Source organism: Opisthocomus hoazin, chromosome Z (genome assembly GCF_030867145.1).
Source record: "Opisthocomus hoazin isolate bOpiHoa1 chromosome Z, bOpiHoa1.hap1, whole genome shotgun sequence".
Lineage (NCBI taxonomy): Eukaryota > Metazoa > Chordata > Aves > Opisthocomiformes > Opisthocomidae > Opisthocomus > Opisthocomus hoazin.
In genome coordinates, this window is record NC_134454.1 from 39,913,562 (window position 1) to 39,923,667 (window position 10,106).

Consider the following 10,106-nt stretch of genomic DNA (forward strand, 5'->3'; position numbering starts at 1 on the left):
ACTGATCCTGTGCAGAGACTAGTGAGGAGTCAATAATGAATTTGTACCGTGTGTAGCTGTGTTCAGAGAAGGAAAGGGCATGTGAAGGTATATACAAAATACAGAGCAGGCATAGAAATAAGTCAGCCTTTCAAAAGATCTTCTATAAGCCATTTTCCATACATAGAGTACATGGGGAGGTATCAGTACGAAAGACCTGCTTTTAAATATTTCTTGTGATAGGCATGCGCTGATACACATTTACCACCTATTGCCCCCCAAAGCGTGTTTGTTCACTGTGATTTTTTTTGTAGAAGTGTATTTAACTTAATCTTTACACAGAAATGACAACTCTACAATTCAAGATTTCTGGTTTTGAGACATTTTCCATGCACAAATATCACTAAAAGACCAACTAACCTAATGATGTTATTTGTAGAAATGTAAGTTACAAGTACTTTCAAGGCAAAGGAACCTTCCTCTGCCTGCATACAGCTGTTGGAAAAAAAATGCTTTGCCATCTCCCTTTTCTTTAGCAAGATGGTATTTGCTCTGACTAGGTGTATTGAGGGGAAAATTGTAATTTTTTGTTTCCAGGTAATTGTCTCCGTTTTCACAGCATTTTTCTCCCCTACTGTGAAGAAAGGGGCCTGTCTGCCTCTAATGAACTGTGATCTTCTCAACCTATAAGGTCTTTTTAGTAGTTGTGTCCCATTTCTTGTCTGTAGCTTTGCACCAGTTCATCCAGCCAGTGACAGATATTTTCATGAGGGTGGAGGGGAACAGGAGGAGTGAAATGGAAATGGCTAACAGTTCTTGTTGCTGTTTGGAAGTATATCAGATCTTCTGCAGGTCTCCAAATGGCTATAGAGTCTGTTGGCTCACTACCGGACTGGGCAATGAATTTATTCTAGGACTTCCCATGAAAACATGCTTAGATAATCCTGTATCTGCTGGAGTAAGATTATCTGTATGTATCTCCAAACCCTGAATTTCCAGTAATGTGTTGATTAGATCTCAAGAATCAACACAGAACTTTGGGCAGGGAGCTTATAAATACATTGCAAAGAGAGGGAAGGACATCCTTGTGGTATGCTGCTGATTTTGATCTCCCTAAACACCACAGGGACTTTGAAATTCTTGAGCTTACATGAAGGAGAAATGTACCTTTGAAAGGTAGAATGCTGTATATGTACAAACTAAATGTTAACATATCAATCAGGAAAAGAGGAGGTTAGTATGAAAGATGTTCTGTTTTATAACAGTTGCACACTGAGACTTGAAAATGCATGTAATTCAGTCATAACACACAATTTATTTTCTCTACAAAAATAATTATTTGGTATTGCAAATGGAAATAATCTTGGAAGAAGAATGAGGTTTGAAGGTCACATTTTCTGATGATGTGAAAGAAGTGTAATTAGGAATATATAAGTCAGTATTTAACTCCCTGCGAATCCCTTAGCTGAATTAGATCCATCTACTGCTGTAGGAATATAAAGAAGTCTTAATTGCTGTCTCTTATGTGCAGAGAGTTAAGGAACAGGTGTGCTTTTAAGTGATGCTGGTCTGTTTTAATGTGTCTGCTTTTCTTAGCACGCTACAGTTCATCTTTCTGACCAAACAGCTTAAACTTGCTGATAAATTCTGTGAGATACAACTTACAGCCCTCTTCCCATCTGTAAGTGCCTTAGCAAATGCGTAGTTCTCCAGGGTTCAAGGAAATTTAAAGGAGGTCTGAACTGATGTGGCACAGACAGTGATACGTCCAGAGGGATATGTAGGCTACTGAGAATCAACCGAGGTCTGTTTAGGAATGCATCTGAATGTGGCCATAAACTGAGTAGTTTAATTATCCATATCCTTCCATTATATCTGACATTTTAAGGATGTCTAATAGGAATAAATGGGGGAATGGAAAGCAAATGTGAAAATATTCTTCTTTAAGCCTAATTGAGGTGTGGCTCAGGACAGTATTGAAAGTTATACTAGAATATGGAGACTGGGATATGTGTTGCTTCAGCTAGTTACTATTAACAAACTTCGCTGAATATACTGTAATTTTTTACGTGTGCTCAGTCATAGAACGTTATCATTATCAGTAGACATTTAGATATACATACCAGCCTGTCCCTCCATCTGTTTGCTTCAGAATACTTGGCATTTGTTTTGCAACGTTGTAAAAGTAGTTACAGCTTTGCAGTTGAGAACTATCACAGCAATATCAATTTTTCATATTCAAGTTAGCTTTAAAAACAGAAGTTTGTCTTTATTTATAACTCCTAGTGCCTTGCTCTACGCTTATGTGTGGGGTGAGGGAGTTAAATGTGTGGAATACAGCTGGGCAATAAATAAGGTTGCAAAACTCTTGTCATTAGTAATGAAGCCTTTTGCAGTGGCATGTTAATGTGGAAGTGTCTAGACCCACAAAAAAGAAAACCTAAATCCTTTTGATTATAACCAGGAATTTGCCTCTGCTTTCTAAAGTATTTTAAGGAGACATATTTTTTGCATGGTTTCCACAGAAACATTTTGCAGCAAGAAGGTATTCATGTTTAAAATAAAATGTTAGCTGAGGCAATGGGAAGTTTGAGACTCGCTTACTTCTTGTGTAGTTGCATCTTCGACATTTTATGCTGATGATCGTGTTCAGCTAAAAATTTGCCTAATTTTTTGCTGGTGGTTATTAGCTAAGTGTATGTTAAATTATTGTGGGTATTCTGTAAAATTAGCCATACATTCATAATGGCTGTTTTGGATAGGGTAAGCATAGTAATGCTGGCTGAAGTTTTTATATTAATTTTCCTTTCCCTTCTCTTCCCCACCCCCCCCAAGGAAATTTGGTTTTGAGCAGTGTTTTGGAGACTGGTCAAGAGGTTGTTTTTAAAAATAGTACTAGACAATAAATGAGAAGACAGATAAGGGGAGAAAACAACGCTAATCAGTTGAACTTCTTAGAATTTCACAGAAGTGCTCAGGAGGCTGTAAACTGTAGATTGATACAAACCTGCGGTGAGAAAAGAGGTAGAATGAAATCAGATTCCATCTAGATCTATAAAGGCAAAATAGCACTAAAATTTAAATTTAACACTTATAAATACATTCAGTAATGATATGGAGATGAATATGTTAAACCATACGTTTCAGAAATCTTACGACCATATTCCTTGCAATGGATTCAGAGTGGTGTAAAGATTTGTCTTGGGTGACACCTGCAATTCATGCAGACTTTCCTGGTAGTATGTGCAATGCTCTGTCATGTTTAACAGCAAATGAGCACACTGAACTTAACAGGAACTTTATTTAGCTGAAGATATGCTGCACGTCACCTCTTCAGCTATGCTCCTGGGCCATATCACTCCGGTGCTGTCCTTGGCACTCTCCATGTGTATTGAATCTGACAAAAAGCCTGTCTCCGTGTTTTCAGAGTTACCCAAAGAATGAACATTTGGAATTTCAGAGATTTCTTTGTCTTCACGAGCATAACGTCTTCAGCTATGTTTCTCTGACGCTATGAAACTGTCACCCTGAAGGCTAAAACTCTTAAAAGTAGGAGCCAGGATTTTTGCTGCCACAGCGACAAAGTTTGGGATGTAATTAGAAAAAATTATAAGCGTGACTGAGTGTGAGAATGGGAATAAATTTAGTTTAGTTTTCTGGTTACTCTGTTTAGTTTTCTTTCACGTGAAGACGATAACAGCGAAGAGAAAATGAGATGCCAAAAATGAGGGAAAGAGTGGAGTGAAGGTGAGGAATGGGAGGAAATTTATCAGCAAAGATGAAAAGAGAGTGATATACTTGATAGAAGGATGAAAGAAGTCAGACATCCAGCAAATTACTGTTTTCTTATTTGCGTTCTGGGAAACACATACTAGGTCAGAGACAACATCTGAAAACCTTTATGTGCAGATAAAAGAAGACAGCACTTCTTGTAAATAGGCTGGGACTCTCATCTGCACACAATGACATTTAATTAAGTCAGTAAGCTGAAAGTGATTTTTTTTATCCTATGTTTCAGTTCGGGTTGAAAAAATTATGCCATTTGTAATTTTGTGTTTTTGAGCAAAATTCCGTGGATTATGAATTTGCCTGCTCTGGGAGATTTAGCAATATTCTATCTATACAATCATTTCTAATATTATTTTACTGAATGATTAAAGACCTGGATGGTAATAGTGTGACACATTGTTTTAATTGCAGGTGTTTGTATTCACACAGAACAAAGCAAATAAGCGAATAATGGATATCTCAGCTAAAAAGGGGGAGCCATCAGCCTGCTCAGACATACATTTTTCTTGCAGGGACCTGGTAGTGATATGATGTTTTTGTGGTCTATATAGGAACTCCTGATCACAGAAGAATGATCGTTTGTCCCTTTGCTCAAGGGACTCATACTACTGAGAAATTTAATGTTGTAAAAATAACATTTTCAACAGGTGCCACACTTCTGCACGTTTTTTTGTGACACCGCTCTCTGCTGAAGTGGTGTAGTAGATGTACCAGGTTTTTACACACAGAAACAATTCAGTTTCAGCAAGGATTAAGTGCAGATAAACAACATATTTCATAAAAGATTGTTATATCCTCTCTCCCATTGACACTTCCACCCCCAGACGAGAAAGAGCCTGGCATGGCATGCTTTCTTTTAGATCTCCACAGACATTTGCCTGCCACAAGGCAATGTAAATTTTGTCTTAGTTATTAGACTGTGATTATTAAATAATAATGGGAAGAGAGATCTCAGCCTGTTCATAAAGCATAGTGATTTTGTAGTATAAAAAGAACCTGAATCAAAAGGACCACGCTTTTTTTCATTTGCATATCCTATCTTATAACTTACAGTAATTAATGTGGGTAGAGCAAAATATGGAAGACAGGCTTTTCAGCTGCTTTTTTTGTGTGTGAGAAGTTGATCGTGCGTGCTGATCTGAAGTAGTACCGGAAGATGCCCATCTTGAATGAGACACAGAGCTCAGAGAAATGAGATCTGGTGGTTGGAGGTGTCACACACCAACTGCCCCTCGCTGCCGGCATTGCAAAACTGTTGTATTGAAATGCAGCAGACTCTTCTGCCAGAAAAAGTGCTGGAGATGACCCTGGCTATTCATTGTGACTGATTAAGATATATGATATCTTCCTTTTATTCTGAACCTCTTCTTTTCAGTTTCGCTTCCGTCCATTAAAACACCAGAATCCTCTGGAAAGGCAAACGCCAAGCAAACATCCAGGCTGAAATGGTAGATCCATTTGCAATTAGTGTGTATTTCTTCTTTCCTCTACCCTCTTTCTTTTCTGAAGAAACCACTTGTTTGCTTTCTCTTTGTTTCTTAGCTGTTAGAAAGCCTTTAAAAATGCTTTTGCTTCGCTGTCACGGCATTATGCTCTTTGGAGGGAGGATCAGCTGGAGTCATGGCAAAGAGAACTGCTGTCCTGGTAATTTTATTTCGTATTCACCATACGATTCCCAGAATTGCATTGTTCCTTCCCAGAGGGGGAAGACTGGTCCCTCATGCAAATCACTGGTCCTTTTCTAGGCTTTTGTAGCCTTCGTGAAATTGTTGGAAAAGATCCTTCTTTCTGCAGAGAGGGGAGGAGGAATTGCACCAGACAGGCTGGCCCCAGTCATTTTATCACTTTCCTGTGTCTTACAGCTCTTTTTGAGGAGCAGGCACCAGGCAGTACCTATCCTGAGTTCCCAGGGCTTCTGCTGCTCTTGTGCTTTTGGTGCACCAAATTCAACAGCATTATTTGACTTAAATCACGACTTGCATTGGTATGAGAGTACACAGCATCTGGCCCACAGCCTTGTCTGTGTGCGAAAGTGTCCTCGTTCATTTAAGCTGCATTGATAAATAAGTGGTTTTCTACTGACTTAAGTGATACCTGAAGTTGGTACTAGTTAAACAAAATTAGCATGTGTACATTATTTCAGCTGATAATACTTTGTGAGTAGACATGTCCCCAGATTCAGTTTTCACAGAGCCTTTTTAGTGTTTATGGGAGTGCAACTGTTATCCTCAGGAATGCCTCCAAGCCTTGCAAACTCCAGGAACAACACAGAGAATGTGCAGTAATAGAGGTTTATTTTAAAAGAAGAAAAGTGACAAAGCAAAGTAGAAAGAATGAGGCTAGAAACAGTCTGGATAGATCTGCACTGGGATTGAAAGTAGCAAGCATTAAACTACCTGTTTCTTGCTAGTGAATTAAGCAAGAATAGAAATTTTAATTTAACCCCCATCTCCACCGACATCAGCACACGCATGCAGAGGATTATTACCACCATCTGTTTTATCCACAGTAGTTTCCATCAGTTGTGATATTTTATTTTTTTTAGTGTTTAAGCACTGCTTTGAAGCTGTTGTGTTAATTGTTAACTGTGGCTGAATCTGTGCATAGATGCCTATAGTAGTGTCAGTATGCTAAGATCATAACTGTTAGATTAATGAATGCAAGTATTAGCTCTGTGCTGGTGCAGTACATTAATAGCTGTGCAAGTTCAATCAAATACACTACTGACTTAGTCATTGTATAATGGTATTTACCAGATCTTAGATGGACTGCTGAGAAAGATGAATGTAATCTTTCATTTTTATCTGACTTAAAAAATAGGTAACAAAATCATTTTCATTGGATATTTTATTATTATTCTTCGCAGCAGGAGAACAGATGTACCTGTAGACTTGAATTCTTCTCTAAAATGGAATATGAATATGAGGGATGTTGTAGTGAATGGAAGGAAAACTTAACTGTTGCAGCCATTATCTTTCGTGTAGCTTAATCTCACATTCTGAATTACTGGAATGAATACCAAAAAGAAAAAAAATAATGAGTATGCTTATTCCTGCCTTTCTTTTATTTTTCCTTCACAGAACCTGAAGAAAGTGTTTGTAGAATTTAGTCATCAGGAGCTGTTTGAGTTCTATAACAAGGTCTGTAGATTTTACAATACTATAGTTTCTTTGTAAACACCTTATGTTGCTCAGCAGGAAGTGTTGCCTATATGAATTAAATCTAATGAAACTGGAAGGAAAATGGATCCTACTTTAATTAAGGCTGTTGGGTTTGTTTGATCGCATAAAGCATTTTCAAGAAGAGTCTGTGCATTCCGATTTGGAATAGGCAGGGCTTGGGTCATTGTAAGCATACCTGGCAGCTAGATCGAGAGGAGTAGCTGGTGATTAACAATGAGGAGCTCTCTGGAAAGAGCATCTTTGTGTTACATATTCAGTCAAAATGCCAGGCTCGTAATCCAGTCAAAATTAACTCTGTTATTTTTTTACCTTGTTATTATGCGTTGGAAATTCACAGCAAAACATCTGTGCGTGTAAAAAAGGCAGTATTTAGACAACTGTTTCTTTAAAATTTGAATATTTAGACTGCAGCAATGAATTCTAATAGCTTCATGTAAAAACAAATATTCATGAGTACAGGATTTTTTTATTGCTATGTGAATAGATTTAGTATGCATAGTTGAAGATACTGGAATGGGGGGGTGTTCTGTTTGCATGTTTCTAAACAACATTTTATATGAGTGGAGTTTTTTTCTCTCTTTTTTTGTTCCTTTAAATAGCTGGAAACTATACAAGCACAGCTGGATTCTCTTACGTGATGTTTTTGAAGACTTATTTCTCCATCGCAGTCTTGCCACCTCATTATTTTGAATTGAAAATAGATTGCCAAGCTGTGTTTGCTGAAGGATTCAGTGGCTTGCTTCCTGTAAAATTATATGACTTATCTCCTTTTTAGACCAGTAACATTAGCCAAGAGACTTTGTTAAGAGTCTGAAGATTCTAATGGAGTTTCTCTTGTTTTCTGAGCAATTTTGAAGAATGGCTTTACTTGCAGAAAAGAATGCTGCGCTGCTTCAGAGATTTTTTTTTTCTGTCCTGTTATGAGTGTTACGTGATTCTGGTAGAAATTTCCATACTAGTGAGGGACCAGGAATAAAATCTATTTTTTAGACATAAAAGGAATATAAAAGTAGTAGTAAAATACACAGCTAATAAAATCTCCATCCTTTTGAACTGTTATTCACATGATTGATAAAGCTTATTGCAAATTTGTCAAAATAAAGTCAGAATTTAAAAATGGATTGGTTTTGTTCTGGGCTATTTTAACTTAATTTCGTTATCTTTCTTATTTTTTAGGGGTTTTTTTTTGATTGTTCTAAATAATAAAAAATGTTGCAGATTTCAGTGTTTACTTTTGGCACTGAGAATAAACACAGCTTCTTAGCAGCGCATGCATGCCAGTGAATCTAAGTAGTCTGTTGTACAACTCGGGGGAGAAATCTCAGAGTGTATAACAAAGAACACTGAAATAGGCTGACAGTCAGATTTCTGAAACCTATTTGTTGATCCTTCCTCATGTTGTCCGCCACCATTTGTACATCTAACAGGAAGAAATGAAGTACAGTGACTTAAAGGCCAAGTTAGTTGTATTTTCACACATTAGTTCCAGATGAACGGAGGTTCATGAACAGTATGAGAAGGTGAAAGTCATCTTAGTTCTTGTTTGTTGCCGTTTGTTGACAGGCAACTTGCTGTACCTTGATAATGGGCACAGTATACAACTCTCTACTCCAGGCCAGTAGAAGGTGAGAGAAGATAAAAATCTTCGGCATTACCTTGTCTTTCTTCCTAAGGGATTCCCTGAACAAGGCTTTTTCCTTCCAGATGCCCAAAACAGGGGTGGTTAATACCCAATCAGCCAGGTTTTTTTTTTGAGGTTTGCTTGCTCGTGACACTAGATGTAAGTATAGCCAAAAGGTATGTTTTGAATAACTGGTGTTTAGGTCCTGTTGTGCCAGATTTCTTGCTTTGTTGCTTTTGGAGGGTTGTTTTGGGCTTTTTCTGTTGGTTTATTAGGCATTGTGCTGTTACTTCTAGAATACTGAGGGGGTTTGCACCAGTTGCCTAAGCTGTGAGATAATAGATTTAGAAGATAAAGTCATTAACAGCCTACATGTGTTTAAAGGGCACCGAAGAGAAAAAACAGATTTATCATAGTTCAGAACTGAAATGCCAGACCATACTGCACCACTCTGGTAAGGTAACACTATTACCCTGTTGGAAAGAAGAAATGAGTCACCATGGCACGGCAGAATCTTACGCTGTACACCTTGAGAGGCTGGCTGCGAAAATCAAGTCTCATCTCAAGCCGCTGGCAAACGTGCCTTGTCTTCTGGGGATGTAACACTCGCACCCACAGACATCATGTCCTCAGTCTGGCTATTCTGCAGCAGTTTGCTGGCTCGCCCATCTTAGGCTGCACAGGTTGGTCTGTGTCTGCAGGTGAGCACATCCCCATTGTTCCCTCTACCTGTCAGGGTTAGCAGTGCTTTGTAGTTAGCACAGCTAGGAAAATCCCCTTCTTCTTGACACTTAGGTCTTGGCTGCTCTGCTGGTTCTGTAGGGCAGTATGTGGTGTGGTAGGACACTGCTCTTGAGTGTTTTCCCTGAGTTTCCAGAGCTTAAGTTCTGGAAGTCAGGTCTGAAACAAGCTGAAGACTCTCCTGTGTGGATGCAGGACATACCAAGGCAGTTGTCCGAGTGTGAGAGAGGGGTTAAGTTATCTTCGTGAATATAGGCAGTGACTGATGAATCCTGGAGGAGGAGATGCAGGCAAGACCAGTTTGGAATGCCAGAAGCATTGGACAAATTAGCAGGCATGTCTGAGAAAAAAAAAAAGAAGTCAAAGACAGAGCAGGAAGAAACTGGGCGTGGGAAAAAAGAATGACATAGCAGAGTAATGGATATTCCCAAGGGTGGAATTTGGGACTTGGAAAACTGTAAGGAAGAGAGGAGGAACACTGTAAAAGACAGGATAAGTATCAATACCAAAAAAAATATTAGGCAAAGAAGGAGGAAAACTTAGATAGTAGGGGAATGGGAAGAAAATTGGAGAAACAAAGTAAACCAGGGTTGACTATGAAAACTGTGGCCAGTTGTGTAACTGTATCTAGTGTTTTGAACTAACCCACAAGTGTTAGCCATGATGCAAATTTGGCCAAAAATCAAAGTGTGGGATAACAAAAAAGAGCATTTTAAATCTAGTTTTAATAGGAAATATTTAAAAAGTGCTAAAATAATGCTAAAGAGGAAAAGAGAAGGACTAATATTACAAGG

General features: G+C 38.3%; 1 protein-coding gene across 4 annotated transcripts in view; it reads left to right on the forward strand.

The window, feature by feature from the left end:
* Nucleotides 1–8,103, forward strand: part of COMMD10 (COMM domain containing 10) — a 114,608-nt gene extending 106,505 nt beyond the window's left edge. Inside the window, exons 7-9 of one of the 4 annotated variants that reach the window (XR_012761954.1) lie at nucleotides 5,311–5,412; nucleotides 6,849–6,908; nucleotides 7,550–7,566. Coding sequence is in view for 2 of the 4 variants with exons in the window: in XM_075411637.1 (XP_075267752.1) it covers nucleotides 6,849–6,908; nucleotides 7,550–7,588 (99 nt within the window). In the remaining 2 variants the exon portion in view is untranslated. Of the gene's footprint in view, nucleotides 1–5,310; nucleotides 5,413–6,848; nucleotides 6,909–7,549 lie in introns of all 4 variants that reach the window. The other 3 variants (XR_012761955.1, XM_075411637.1, XM_075411639.1) reach the window with 3 other exon arrangements.
* Nucleotides 8,104–10,106: the final 2,003 nt, after the last annotated feature.